Source organism: Mus caroli, chromosome 15 (assembly GCF_900094665.2).
Source record: "Mus caroli chromosome 15, CAROLI_EIJ_v1.1, whole genome shotgun sequence".
Classification (NCBI taxonomy): Eukaryota; Metazoa; Chordata; class Mammalia; order Rodentia; family Muridae; genus Mus; species Mus caroli.
The window spans coordinates 39000025-39015970 of NC_034584.1; the positions used below are offsets into that span (position 1 = coordinate 39000025).

General features: G+C 34.6%; 1 protein-coding gene across 1 annotated transcript in view; it reads left to right on the top strand.

Moving 5' to 3' along the window:
• Nucleotides 1-15946, top strand: part of Pkhd1l1 (PKHD1 like 1) — a 136433-nt gene that overhangs the window by 27665 nt on the left and 92822 nt on the right. The window contains exons 12-22 of the mRNA XM_021183925.2: nt 2201-2475; nt 2938-3029; nt 4724-4883; nt 5261-5396; nt 6057-6200; nt 6817-6974; nt 8244-8357; nt 10135-10284; nt 10864-10988; nt 12124-12287; nt 12461-12633. Of these exons, the coding sequence (XP_021039584.2) occupies nt 2201-2475; nt 2938-3029; nt 4724-4883; nt 5261-5396; nt 6057-6200; nt 6817-6974; nt 8244-8357; nt 10135-10284; nt 10864-10988; nt 12124-12287; nt 12461-12633 (1691 nt within the window). The remainder of the gene's footprint in view (nt 1-2200; nt 2476-2937; nt 3030-4723; nt 4884-5260; nt 5397-6056; nt 6201-6816; nt 6975-8243; nt 8358-10134; nt 10285-10863; nt 10989-12123; nt 12288-12460; nt 12634-15946) is intronic.

The window sequence follows — 15946 nt, forward strand, 5'->3', positions numbered from 1 at the left end:
TATCTGCAGAAAAAAATTATTACTGACATATATTCTTAGTTTAAAAATATTAGCTGTCATGTCTCTAGCTACATATGTAGCAGAAGATGGCCTAGTCGGCCATCATTGGGAAGAGAGGCCCCTTGGTCTTGCAAACTTTATATGCCTCAGTACAGGGGAATTCCAGGGCCAAGAAATGGGAGTGAGTGGGTAGTCGGGGAGGGGGGGCGGGGAGGGTATGGGGAACTTTTAGGATAGCATTTGAAATGTAAATGAAGAAAATACCTAATTAAAAAAATACATCAGCTGAACTTTTAGGAATTTGAATAAATGTCCTCAAACCTTTCCAGCTTTTTTAGGTTCATAGATATTTTTATAGCAGGCACTTTACCAACTGGGCCATCTCTGTAGCTCCAAGAAGTGTGTGTATTAAAGTAGCTGCATCAAAGCTATGACTGTGGAGGAAAACCAATCCCAGCTTCTAACATCTACATCTCTTTGTAAAACGGACTTTATTGAAAAAAAAAATGAAATGGTACATTTCTTTAAATTCCACTGCGCTTAGTGAATATAGGCACAGCCATTGTGGAACTTTTAATAGTCCACAAGGCCTCAACAGTACACAAAAAGCTACAGGCAACTAAGGAATGCTAAGACTGGGAGAACTTGTCTTCACCAAGGAAGAGCACACCAAATAGTTATCCAATACCAAACAGTCATCCCGGAAAACATGTAAATAAGTAACTTTATGCATACTGTGGAGGTCATGTTTAGGAATATATGTATATATACATGCATGCAATATCAATTAATGAAAAGGAGGCATGATTTAGAGAAGAGTGGTAAGGGGTGTATAGAAGGATTTTGAGTAAGAAAAGGGGAGAAATGCTCTAACTGAAGTATAATCTCAAAAATAAGAAATAATACTTTTTATAAAAAGATTAAAAATACTTTTTGCATGCTTAAAACTATAAATGTGGGAGATTAAATCTTACTGGTTTAGAACAATCTGGCATAAAACTAGAGGAAAGGAAAACAATTCAAAGTTCTTTTCAGTCTTTCTTGTTATATCTGTGTAAAATTTCCATGCATGGCTACCCTGTGTTTTGCATCTTTAAATGGCTGACAGTACCAGCAGTCACAAATCTTTTGAACACAGGGAAATCTGTTCTTTATCATGTCGTTGGTGTTTGTAGTATAACAAATTATTATTTGTAGCCTCCTAGATTTCTCTGATTTGAATACTGGGTAGAGGTTCTTAATTTACAAAATAACTTTCTCATCAGTGATGGATGATTCAGGGAAAGCTGTGTATCAGTGAACACGGACATGTAAATGGCTGACTTTCACTGGCTCAAGTTATTGTTTTCCCCAGCAAATTCAAATGAAGAGGATTAGCCACTACTTCCCAGATGCAAACTGAAGGCTACTAAAGGAAGGCATGTGCCTGGCGGTGTTACATTTTTTAGGAAAAATAGAAGAAAAAAGATTTTTGACAATTCCTTTCTAGTTGAAAAAAGATTAATTCAGAGTTTATCAAACACATGTAGTTACACTGAATCAGGAATATTCCCTCTTGAGCCTATACAAGAAGCAGGTGACATGTAAATCTACAAGTTGTAGGTACACTAACAGAATATTCCCTTTTTTTATTCTATCTGATGACAAATGATATCTTGGCTTAGAATCAATGTTTTAAGAAGCAAGAACAAAGAAAACAAATTACTGAGAGAAATATTAAAACCTAATGTCAGTACTTTTACTACTGACTTTGCAAGTCAGTCATAGAATAACTTTCACTAGAGAAAATGATCAGGCCAAGTTTTTGTAACCAAATGGTTTCAGTTTTGAAGCTTCGGGTCTTTACTTCATGAAGCATAAGTCATACAATTGAGCTTCATAGTACTACTACATGTTGTCATCTTACCTAAAGAAATTAGGTATGGAATATTTAAAATGTACAATGCATGGCATCCATACTGTCATTTCCATGTTTAATATGGGTGGGTGGATTGCCAACTCTGAAAAGTAATCAATAATAAAGAGTAGAATTCTCTAACAGCACACTGGCTCTAGGATCAGATGAATGTAGGGTCTGTGTAATTGTTTACATACCTACTATAAAAATGCAAATTGATACAGAATCTCAATAACTATCACCAAGTGGCCCATAGAGACATTGCATAATGATCTTGATGAATAATGGCATCTTTTGTATTATATTTAGGTGGAAGAGGCCTAAAGGTTGAGGTCTGGAATAATAGCCGGCCAGCACATCTTGAAGATATACTTGAATACAATGAGCATACCCCAGGGTACATGGGTGCCACTTGGACAGATTCTGCTTCCTATGTTTGGCCTATAGAACAAGACACATTTGTTGCACGCATCAGTGGGTTTTTGGTGCCTCCAGATTCTGATGTTTACAGGTTTTATATCAGAGGTGATGACCGCTATGCTATTTATTTCAGCCAAACTGGGCGCACAGAAGACAAGGTAGGGAACATGCAAAATGCTATTGGCACATCTTGTAGGCAAGACACATTTTGAGTCGAAGGTTTTGTGGGTGGGTTGCTGTCCTTATATATTTACTGAGAGTCTTGCCTGGCTACAGGAGGTAGCCACTTCAGGATCCATGTCCCCCACTCACTAGGTGTTTCATTTAGAATCACCCCTATACTCTAGTGGGCCTCTCCAAGTCCCAGGTCTCCGGTGCCTCTTAGAGTTGCTCCCTACCTGCCAGAGGCCAATTTCTGTTCTCTTTCACTACATCTGATCCTGCCACTCTCTTCCCCATATTTTTTTTAAAGTTCATGTTGTTATGAGTAACAGATCTTAGAAGAAAAATACAGATTTTCATGTTTTCCTACTGATAAAATCTCTAAAATTGAAGTCATGATAAATGATAATTGTTGAAAAGTTTTAGTCTAAATTTTTCTTCTCTCTTTCTGGAATAAGGAGAGGATTGCGTATTACTCTGGAAATGCCAACACTTATTTTTCAAATTCAACACAAAGATCAGATGAGATTCATCTTCAGAAAGGAAAAGAGTAAGGGTGGTTTTTTTTTTCCTCGCATTTAAGTTACTGTGTGTCATTTACAATGCAATCTTATACTTTAAAGCATTTAATTTGCTTTTATTGGTATGCACAATGGTCTATTGGCTTAGTTTACAGAGCTAATCATTCTCAAAAGCTGAGTGCATTGTTCACTGCAGCAAGTTTGCCAAGCATGCACCAATCTCTAGTTTCCATACCCTGTGCTAGAAAGATATGTATAATTGCTTATTTCCCATAGTTTTTGACACATTCGGTTGTATATTTTCAAAAATACTGACATTAAACAGAGGAGGTAGGTTTAAATTAGAAGAAAGATTATATTGTTTCACATGTTGGGTGCCAACTGTAGCAATACCCAATTAAACGCTCAAATAGATCCCAGCTGTGGTGCATTTTTCTCTATGCACCCCAATGTTTTGAGTTCCTGAATAAAAGACACACACACACACACACACACACACACACATTGCTTTTATATTTTGATAAGTCTTAAACAGCTTAAGATCTGGGTGACTTCCTAACTTTCACAATGTTAATCTGCCTCCCTCTGATGTTTCCAAGTTATTATTTACTAAAATCTGTATTTCATCTGTGTTGTTCCGGACCCAGTCGGGCAGCCCTCTTGGGACGGACCTCTATTCTCCAGCTTTTACATGGTGACTATGTTCTCTGTCCTGTACCTTCTCCCGCATGACATCTTTCCTCTCCTTCTACTGACATGGCAGATCTCTTTCTTCTTCCTTCCTCTTTGTCCCTAGCCTGGGAATCCTGAATGTCTCGCCTCTGCCCTGTCCAGACATTGGCTGTCGACAACATTACTTTATCAATTAGAACCAACTGGAAGCAGGGCTCCCCAGTATCTTATGTGTAGATGTACAGATTCTTGCACAGACATTTTTGGGAACCAAAATTAACATAATATAAACAACATTAGGCTAAACCCACTACAGTTTCAGATGTTTTAATTTTTTGCTTTATTATTATTATTATTATTATTATTATTATTATTATTATTATTATTGGGTTTTTTGAGACAGGGTTTCTCTGTATAGCCCTGAATGTCCTGGAACTCACTTTGTAGATAATTCATGGTCCCTAGATCTTACTGCTGGCCCAGTACACCATGGCAGAAAGTGTGTAATGAGTGGAGAAAGTCTATTCACCTCACTGTACCCAGGAAGAAAAAGAAAAGATAGAGATGGGGATAGAGGAAGAGAGGCTCAGCATATCTTTCACTAGGATATGTCCTCAAAGACTTTCTTCTACATAGCTCCTCTGGCTAAAGGCTTCATAACCCTAATAGTGCCGTAGGCTCTCCACTAGGTCTTTATCATTTGACCATTTGAAGAACGCATAAGATGTAAACTGTATTGAGAACTTTCTACCTCAGGCCGTACATCCACTGATCTAGAGGTCATGAGATAAATGTAGCCTAGTTGCTGTTCTCCCTGAAGCTCTAAGCTTCTTCATTTAAACTATTCCTGCCCTCAGTGTTGTGTTCCAGGGAGTGATTGTCACAGTCTGCCATTGTTTTTGCTTCAGCTTCTTAAGGATAGGGGCTAGTACTGTCTCTATTAATTTATAATTTAATAACTTTTATTGATATCTTGGCATTCATCTTTTTGGAAAAAATATTTTATGACATGTTTTGAGGAAAATATATATAGTCTTACTCTATTTCCTAGGTATTACATTGAAATCTTGCTGCAAGAGTATACATTAAGTGCTTTTGTTGATGTTGGACTGTACCAGTATAAAAATGTCTTTACTGAACAGCAGACAGGAGATGCACTAAATGAAGAACAAGTCATCAAATCTCAGTCAACAGTTGTCCCCGAAGTACAGGTTTGCTGTGATAATAGATTCACTTTCCTGAAAATCAGTGTCCAATACTCAGGATTGTCACTAGAATATTTGGCTAACATTTGTGAGGCTCTGGGTTTGCTCCCTATCCTTTAAAGAAGTAACTGTATGAAGACAGGCTCCATTAAGTTATTACATTCCATGTGCTACGAATTGAATTTTGTAGTAATTATGTTTCTTTTTGAAATATCTGCATTAGAACTATAAGGCTTTTATTTTATAAGACTCATTTAAACATGTTGTTAAATATCATTTACAGTCGAGTAGAGCAGGTGAGAGGCACTGAATAGCCAAGTTACAATTATTTAAAGTTTGTTTATGTCTGTATATTAATTTGCTTTCTTTATTTGGAAAAATAGGTTATAACATTGGAAAACTGGGAGACAGCTGATGTGACTAATGAAGTCCAGCAGGTCACAGTAACCAGCCTGTGTGTGGGAGCTGACTCATGTTCACTTTCCCAATACAGATTCATCTACAACATGGAAAAGACTGGTAGCTATACTAACTAACAAGAGAAATATTTGCCTTTATGTACAAACATATGTATAAAGTACTCATTCTAGCATAATGATAACTTAGAAGCTATAGCTTCTTCAGTAGCATGCTAGACAAAAGAGAAGAAAGATATTATAAAGAAAGGGTTCTACTGAGATTAAAAGATAGCAAACAAATGTCAGGCATTTCCCATTGCATTTATTTATAAGCATAATAATACTTTTACACCTAAAAGCATATGCATATTTATATGCATTTGACTCCCATGTATAAGTCCAGAAACTAGGAATTAAATTTATCATAATACAGAATAAACACATCTTTCAATTTTTTTAGTAATACATCTACAAAATACTAATTTGTCAGTCAATAATATATTTTATATTAATAAATTTTAAACAACTTATAATTCTAGACAACCATGTTTTGTTGCCTTAAATCAGAAATATCAATTAGTACATGCAATAGTTATTTTTATGTCTTTTATCAAAGACAATACTAACCAATTCAACAGTCAATATTATTATCCTGGATCACTCTTCTGCTTCTTAACTTTAATGTGACCAAGAATAAATTTAAATGAAAGATATTATTTTGGGCTGCAATAGTTTAGAAACACTTCAATTTTTCTGTTTTCTTTTTAAAATTCATCCAAAGTCTGGCTACCCGCTGATGCTTCTGACTTCATGCTGAAATCAGCTTTAAATGACCTTTGGTCTATAAAACCAGATTCAGTTCAAGTGACCAGCAAGAGGGATCTCCAGAGCTATATCTACACAATAACCTTTGTATCAACTAGAGGTAAGCTGTGTTTCTCTTGTATTATAGATCACAGAGAAACTTTGAAGCTTTAGGAAAACTTAACACATACATAATAAAATCTAGCAGGGTGTATATACAATACTGTACTCAATAGAGAAGGACAGTGGAATTGAAGGCCTTACTTGGTTGCAAAGTGGCACCTTATACACAAGCTCTTGAATGTAAGCGATTATTGGGAATTAACTTTATACTCTACTGACAGCCAACAAACTATCAGTTTTCTGCACTAAATAGATGTTTAGTAAATAGTGTTTACTAAATGTTCTGCCATAAACATTTACATCTAAAAAGACTAAGTTAATGTTTTGAATAACCTGGTGCTCTATACTGCCCGATACTATTGTAATCTGCTCTTCTTATAATGTTTCCCCTTAATCCATAAGTAGCATTTAAATGAATCAAATGTTATTTTGGCTGTTTCTTCTGTGAATAAGTCTGCTCTTACTGAAATACTCTTTATCTTTCCCAATTCCTCCTTCTTTTATGTTAAGGCAACTCCAAATACAACCAATTTGGTTACAGTTGAATGTCTCTTTTTGATGTATGTGTGTTGTGCTCATTATCATTTTAAATTTCTATTTGGTACCTCATACAGGAGACTTTGATCTGCTTGGTTATGAAGTATTTGAAGGAAGTAATGTCACGCTGAGTATCACAGAACAAAGCAAAGGAAAACCCAATTTGGAGACGTTTACATTAAACTGGGATGGGATTGCTTCTAAGCCTCTTACCCCAGAGTCAACGGAAGCTGAGGTATGCTCCATGAACATTCTACTACGTATCTCTTCTGGATCCTTTCACAGCTCCCACTGACCATTTATAGACAGATCTGAAAGGAAATTGTTTCAAGATATCTGTAAAAATCACTTAACATTGGTTAATTTAACAAAATGTATATCATAAATGATTCTGTCTCTTGTGAGCTCAGAGACAATATAGTGTGACCACTCATTTTTCTGGACAAAGGATCTCAAATCTATCTTCACCATTCTATGATTATGTGGGGAGCACTTATGGCCCTACTCACACCAGTATTCTCCTTCACCCTAAATCCAAAATTTTATTATGTGCAAGTAGGAGAGACCTTTAGAGATGAATGACATCAAAGACTTTATTATGAAACTTAAATACTTCATTATTTTTATTGAAAACAAACCCATTTAATATCTATTTTATGTAAATAATACTTAAAGGTGATGTAATACATTCTGCTACTGCCTTGGCTAATACACTGTAAGAAAAGAAGGGAGGAAATATGACAATGACTGAGAAAATAAAAATTAAAAAGAATTTTTTAGCCCATGTGAAAAAATAACCCATGCCACGTAGGGGTGGAGTGGGGGATGTGTTTAAAGATAGCATGCTTGTGCATTGCCCAGTTTTGTAAATAGTCTGTGCAGTGAGTTTCAATTAGCATTTGCTCGGGGATTAAATATTATGAATTGCCTTAAGCCTTTAATTCCTAAGCAACAATAATTTTTGTGCTTTGTTAGACAAATAGATGTGAAGGTTATAAGACTTATGAGTGCTTAATAATTCCCATTTAATACAAAATATTTAGTATTTTAGATAATTGGAAGTTTAGGCACACAGAGTTTGTTATGTTCTCTTGAAAAGCATTTGAGGATATAGTTTTTCCTAGGAAATTTTGAATTAATTAGGGACCATTTATTTGGAATATATTTAATTAGGTAATTTTTATTTCTTTCTTTTTGCTGTTCTTTAAACACTAGCTAATAAAATGCCTGCAGTACATAAAAGTAATGTAATAATATCCAATTGGACATAATTACCCTTAAAAAAAAACCTCTTGGTAAGTGTCAAAGGACACTTCAAGAACTCACATATTAGCTTGAAAAATTCTTACAAAGTTATAGATAAAAGTATCCTAATTATGGCTCACATGGGAATTATCTCATGAAAATATTCTGATAGAAAACCAATTAGCCAAATTCATAGTAGAGTTACTAATGCCCTAAGTTCACTAGAAAGGATCTACTAAAGCACATACTCGTTATTTAGTTTCAGGTAGCTGTGGAAGAGATGGTGAGTGCCAAGTGTCCACCGGAAATAGCACATTTGGAAGAAGGATTTCTAGTGAAATACTTCAGAGACTACGAAACTGATTTTGAACTGGTAGGTAGTATTTAGTGAACCTTGAAAGGGACTGAATAAAATTTCCCATGAGTGTTTAAGATTTTCTGATTTTTTTTCTTGAATTAGCAATAGTTGTCAGTACTTTGCTGAGTCAAGCTGCAAGGTTCCAGTTTGCATCTTCCCTAAAGCTTAGAAGAAAGCAATGCTTCCATTGTAGACAGTGGACACAATGGACAAAGATAAGAACTTTAGGTTATGTTTATGTGCTTTTTTCCACATGACTGAAGAATATGTTCCCTTCCTCACTGGCTTCAGACCATATAGTTTGTATTGGAATAAATTATAGAATGGTTTACAAAAATTTCCTTTTCTTACTCTTTTGAAATCATTTAGTCAACTATTACAGTGCCTCCCTAATTCTTGTTTGTTTCTTGACAAGATAAAAAAAATTGTTTAGTATATAAATAAAAATATTTTTAAAGATAACATTCTATTTTTTTCATCTGAATACTTGAGGAAGCTAGATGTACATTTTTCTAAGTGACACTTCAAGAATATCAAATGTAGTTTGGGGAGAGGAACCAGTGAATAGAACACTTGTAAACATGTGAGAACTTGAGTTCGTATTCCCAAAACTCATGTAAAGCACAACATGGCAGTTGAATTTCCTTAGTCTCAGTGCTTGTATAGTGAGATGAAAATCTCCAGAAACTAACACCAGCTAGCATGTATATGCAACAGCAAAGAGGTTCTGTCTCAAAGAAGGTGGAAGATGTGGACTGAACTCTAATAATGTGCCATGACACATGTACACCTCACATATAAACATGAATGTGCACAAATCATTCATACACATACACACACATACTCAAAGATAAAATATAGGGTCTAGGTAATTAAATGAAATCAATAATCTAGAAATAACTATGAGTCATTAATATATACATTTCATGATACTTTACATTAATAGACTTATTAGCGATAAAATAGAATTTTTAAAGCTTAATGGCAGCCTTCACAACTTAATGTGTGTGTGTGTATATATATATATGAATATAATATGTGTATATATATGAATATAATATGTATATATTATGTATATAATATGAATATAATATGTATATATATATATGAATATAATCCTAATGAATGTAAGGATTATGTTCCATTCCTCACTACTGTATTTCCCATCACCATCCTAGCATTCATTTCTGTTCTCTGCTTAACTTCTGCTATATACATTTTCCAACACCAGGGTCCTTCTGTCTTTGATGGATCACACAGATGTTTATCCTCTGAAGTCTGTTGATCCTTTCTCTGATTTGAACAATTGCTGTTTATCTTTAAAGGCAACTCATTTACTTCTTCTGGTGCGATTGCTTTTATATGAGTTAGTGCTTCTCATGAGTAACAGAATCCCTAGCTATTTTGTCCCTAGTATTACTCCCTTCATAGAAGAATAGTGTTCTTCATCACTTGAATTATAAAAAACACAATAAAAACAAAACAAACAAAATACTGTTACAGGGTAATTACTAAACAAACACTCATGGAAAATGAATAAATAACTTTAATTAGCTTATAGTATAAGAAAGATGATAGGATTTGGAAAATAGTCATATAGAGGCACAATGAATTGTACAAATAGGGATCAGAATGAATATATGAAGAATTTCATAGGTGGGAAAGATCTTTTTAAATTACAGTACTGAAGAAAGAAGGGTATTAGGGTAAGGCCTTGAATAACTTAGTTACAGATGTTGTAAGAAAAGCAAGACAAAAAGTCATACTTTTATTTGAAATGTTGTTTTTATAGGAACATATTAATAGAGGGCAGAAGACGGCCGAAACAGATGCATACTGTGGCCGTTACTCCCTGAAAAACCCAGCTGTACTTTTTGACTCGACAGATGTTAAGCCAAACAAATCACCATATGGAGACATTTTATTATTTCCTTATAATCAGGTGAGCTTGTGAAAACTATATGCTAATTGAATCTGGGAAATACCCAGCTAATATAATTTCATGAAAATTTAAGACTAAGAAAAGTGCTTGCCATTTTGAGTCATGTCATGTTGGACAGGAGTAATGATTCATATACTGGCTTCTGTGATCTTTCTTCTGGTGATTCTCAGAAGAAAAAAGAAGGAGAGGAGAAGGGAGGGAGGGAGCAATAGCAGGAAGAAAATATATCATCACGTTTTATGCTTTATCTTATAATTTTATAAGATATTTAACTCATAAATTTTAATTGGAATTTATAGATAACTCATTCTCATAGGGTGTAAAATATCTTCTATTTTAAAAAGGAAATAGCATCAAAATACACAAAGATACTGTTAAGTCTTGTCTTCCATAAGAGGAAGCTCCCAATTCTTTGACAGCTAATTAGTCAAAATATAGTGATTTTTTAAAATGTTTTTGTATATTCTACATAAAAAGGTTCAATAAATATATACTGCTTTGCATTGTATTGATTTGAATTGTTATAATACAAAATAATTGTAAAATATTGTTATTGACTACTTTCTTATTTTTATGTAGTTGTGTTTAGCATACAAAGGATCTCTGGCCAACTTCATTGGTCTCAAGTTCAAGTACCAAGACAGTGGCAAGATCATTAGAAGTGCTGATGTACAACTTGAATATAACTTTGCTTCTGGAAATAAGTAAGATACATTATGGGTTCAAACAAGTATATATATACTATATACTATATATACTATAACAAGTATATACTATATATATACTTGTTTGTATATATATATATATATATATATATATATATATGTGTGTGTGTGTGTGTGTGTGTGTGTGTGTGTGTGTGTATTATAATGATGGTCTCTTCTCTTTTGCTCATCGTGATCTACTTGGCTTCATTTCAGAGATACAAGAACAACTCAACATAAACAAATCAGTAAACATAATTCACCACATGAATAGACTAAAGAACAGAAATCACAAGACACTTACAATAGATGCAGAAAAGACTCTTGACAAAATCCAAAATCTCTTCATGATAAAACTCCCAAAGAGATTAGTAATACAAGGAATATGTCACAACTTAATAAAGGATACATACAGTAAGCCTATAGGCAACATTATGTATCAAAAGGAAAAACTCAAAGCATTTCCACTAAAATTAGAACCAGAATTTCTTTTCTATTTTTCACATATTTAACATAGTAGCTAATTTTACTCTAACTTCTTTTCATTAATGTGCTCTATACCAGTTGTTTTACTTAACTTCCTACATATGATAGAAGGTTATTTTACATCTCTATAGATAATACCAAGGCTACAAAAAAAATTGTGTATGAATACAACACTAATCTTTTACTGAGAGTGAAATCATTTATTTTATAAAATTTAGGGGGTAGCATTTGTTCATATATTTGTGTACATGTGCCCATGGGAGCATGTGGAAGTGTGTGTATGTATGTAAACAACAAATGTTAACATTGGGCACTTTCTTTAGTCACTTTCTATGTTATTTTTGAGATGGAGTCTTAAAGTAAACCTTTAAGTTCACCAGGTGGACTAGACTTTAAAGTCAGTCAACTCCAGAGCTCCGCCTGTTTCTGCTCTCTAGTACTATCATTAAAGAGTGAGGCACCAGTGTTTTAAAAGGATTTTGGGGACCTGAACTCAGATACCTTTGCTTGTGCAACATGCATTTTCCAAATAGAGCTATCTCTTTAGCCTACTGTTCGTTAAATTGTAACACCATTTAGACTCTGTCTGTGTGTGTGTGTGTGTGTGTGTGTGACAAATATAAACACAAAATTATTCAATGAATTTCAGGTGGATTTACACTTGCATAGATCTTCTAGATTTCTTACAAACCAAATATGCTGGGACAAGTTTTTCTCTACAAAGGATTACCTTACAAAAATCGTCAGAATTCCAGTCCATTTATGTGGATGCAGTGTACATTGGACAGACACCTACAGTCTCTGTCTTGGATGGTATGTTGAGTCATTTTATGTAGACTTAAGTGCTAATATTACAAGTGAAAATTTTATTTCTATGTCTTAGCATCGTTTATCCATTTACTAAGTTTGATTCATAGATTCATACACAAGAAATTATGACAATAACAGAGCAAAAACACTGTAATCTTATTTCCAACTTTTTCCAGAAATGCCAAAGAGGAGACCTCCAGCACTAGCAAACAAGGGAATATTTTTAAAGCATTTTCAGGTTAATCGGACCAAATTAAATGGATCAGCTATGACAATTCAGTATTCAGTTACCATAACTTCATATAACTGCAGTCATAATATACCTATGATAGCTGTGAGATTTGGACAGGTAAGCCTAGATCTTTATGGGTACTACTTTTAACTTCATGACCATCAGATTTCACGTAGTATATCTTCTTCACTAAAACTTATCTGGTACACAATTGAATAATGCGGAAGCAATGATCATGATTTAGAGACTTATTGAGGTTGAAGATGAAAAATTTAAAAATTCCTCAAAAATGTGTCTGTGGAGAAAAACCAGGGAGAAATATCCATAAACATCAAGGCTTGAGTCCTATGATCTGACTCAGTGTATAAGGGTGGCTGCTGCTGCCAGTCTTGATAGCCTGAGTTCAATCCCTAAAACCTACATAGTGGAAAGAGACAGCCAAGTCATGCAAAGTGTTTTATGACCTCCAAAGTACAGCATGAAACATGGCACACACGCGCACACACACACATGCAAATGAGAGAGAGTAAATTAATATGTAATAAAAAGGAGTGGTGTCAGATTTAAGTAGAATTTTCCTTATATGCATAAACATTCATTGGCTCTCCATTAAATATTCATTTTGTAGTATATTTTAGGTTAATGTAGTTATGTATATGGGAGTTTTGCCTGCATATATGTGTCACTACCTGTGTGCAGTGTCAACAGTGGCCAGAAGAGGATGTCCCAGTCAATTGCAGTTGTCCATTCATTAGCATGGCTATATAGCCATCTCTCCTGTCCCTCCATATAGCTAGCTGATCATGAACCCCAGCCCAATTCCCCTCTCCAACCTCTATCCTACCCAGTTCTCTCTGTCTGCCTCCCATGACTCCATCTCCTCCTATGAACCCATGCCAAGGCAAGGACTAGGGTTTGTGGACTATGGCTTTCAGATTGTCAAAGGAATATTAGCTAAGAGATTAAAGCTTGGGAATTGACTAGCATGTGGATATAAAAAATAAGAGCAGCTCCTTGTTCCATCTGCCTCCTATTCCCCCTTCTAAGTGATATTCAATCATCCTGACTTGTTCCTTACTTCTTGTTTAGCTTCTCTAGTTCTGTGGACTATACCATGGTTATTTTGTACTTTATGGCTAATATCCACTTATAAGTGAGTACATACCCTGCATGTCTTTCTGGGACTGGGTTACACACTCAGGATGATATTCTCAAGCTCCATACATTTGCTTGAAAATTTCATGATGTCTTTGTTTTTAATAGCTGAATGGTATTCCTTTGTGTAGATTTACCATAGTTTCTTTATCCATTCTTCAGTTGAGGGACATCTAGCTTGTTCCCAGTTTCTGGTTATAATGAATAAAGCTACTATGAACATAGTTGAGCAAGCATCTCTGTGGAATGGTAGAGCATATTTTGGGTGTATGCCCAGGAGTGGTATAGCTAGATCTTGAGGTAGAATTATTCCCAGTTTTCTGAGAAATCACCAAATTGATTTCCAAAGTGATTGTACAAGTTTGCATTCCCACCAGCAATGGAGAAGTGTTCCTCTTGCACCACATTCTCACCAGCAAATGCGATCACTTGAGTTTTTGATCTTAGCCATTCTGACCAGTGTAAGATAGAATCTCAGAGTTATTGTGATTTGCATTTACCTAACGACTAAGGACTATGAACATTTCTTTTAGTGTTTCTTGGTTATTTGAGATTTCTCTGTTGAAATTCTGTTTAGCTCTGTATCTCAGTTTTTATAAGGTTATTTTGGGTTCTTTGGTCTAACTTCTTGAATTCTTTGTAAATTTTGAATATTAGCCCTTTGTAAGATGTAGGGTTGGTGAAGATGCTTTCCCAATCTGTAGGCTGCCATTTTCTCCTATTGACAGTGTCCTTTGCCTTATGGAAGCTTTTTGGTTTCATGAGGTCCCATTTATCTATTGTTGGTCTTAGACTCTGAGCCATTGGTGTTATATTCAGGAAATTGTCTTCTGTATCAGTGAGATCAAGGCTATTTCCCACTTTCATTTCTATGAGATTTAGTGTATCTGGTTATATGTTCAAGTTATTGATCCACTTGAACATGAGTTTTGTGTAGGGTGAGAAATATGCATCTATTTGCATTCTTCTACATGTAGACATCCAGTTAGACAAGCACCATTTGTTGAAGATACTTTCTTCTTTCAACTATATGGTTTTGATTTCTTTCTCAAAAAACAAATGTCCATAGGTGTCTGGATTTATTTCTGGGTCTTTGATTCGAGTCCATTGATCAGTATGTCTGATTCTGTACCAATACCATGCAGTTTTTAATATTATTACTCTGTAGTACAGCTTGAGGTCAGGGATGGTAATTCCTTTCAAATATATTTTATTGTTCGAGATTATTTTGGCTATTCTGTTTTTTTTTTCCATATGAAGTAGAGAATTGTTCTATCAAGATCTATCAAACTTGTGTTAGAATTTTGATGGGAAATTGCATTGAATCTGAAGATTGCTTTTGGTAAGATGGCCATTTTCACTATGTTAATCCTACTTATCCATGTGCATGGTAAGTCATTCCATCTGATATCTTCTTCAATTTCTTTCTTCAGAAACTTGAAATTCTTGTCATACAGATCTTTTACTTACTTTGTTGGAGTTATTTTATATTTTATATTATTTATGGCTATTGTGAATGGTACTGTTGCCATAATTTCCTTCTCAACATGTTTATTGGTTATATAGAGGGGAGCTACTGGTTTCTTTGAATTAATTTTATATGCAGCCACTTTGCTGATGGTGTTTCTCAGCTGTATCTCCGGTAGAATATTTGTGACCACTTATGTATACTATCATATCGGGAAATAGTGATACTCTGACTTATTTTTTTCAATTTGTATTCCCTTGACCTCCTTTAGTTGTCTTATTGCTCTGGCTAGAACTTGAAGAGATAGGGAGAGAGTGGGCAGCTTTGTCTTACCCCTGATTTAGTGGAATTAATTTAAGTTTCTTTGTATTTATCTTGATGTTGGCTATTGGCTCGCCAGGTACTGCTTTGATTTGTGTAGATATATACCTTGAATCCCTGATCTCGCTAACATTTTGACATGAATGGGTAGTGGATTTTGTCAAAGGCTTTATCAGCATCCAGTGAGATTATCATGTGATTTTTTTCTTTCAGTTTGTTTAGATGGTGAATTATGTTGATAGACTTTCATATATTGAACCATTCCTGCATTCCTGGGATGAAGTCCTACTTGATGATGGTAGATGATGTTTTTGATGTTTTCTTGAATTCAGTTTGCAAGTATTTTATTATCAATGTTAATAAAATAAATTGTTCTGAAGTTTTCTTTCTTTGTTGAATCTTTGTGTGGATTAGGTACCCTGGTGACTGTGGCTTCATAGAATGAGTTTGGCAGTGTTCCTTCTGTTACTATTCTGTGAGGACAGT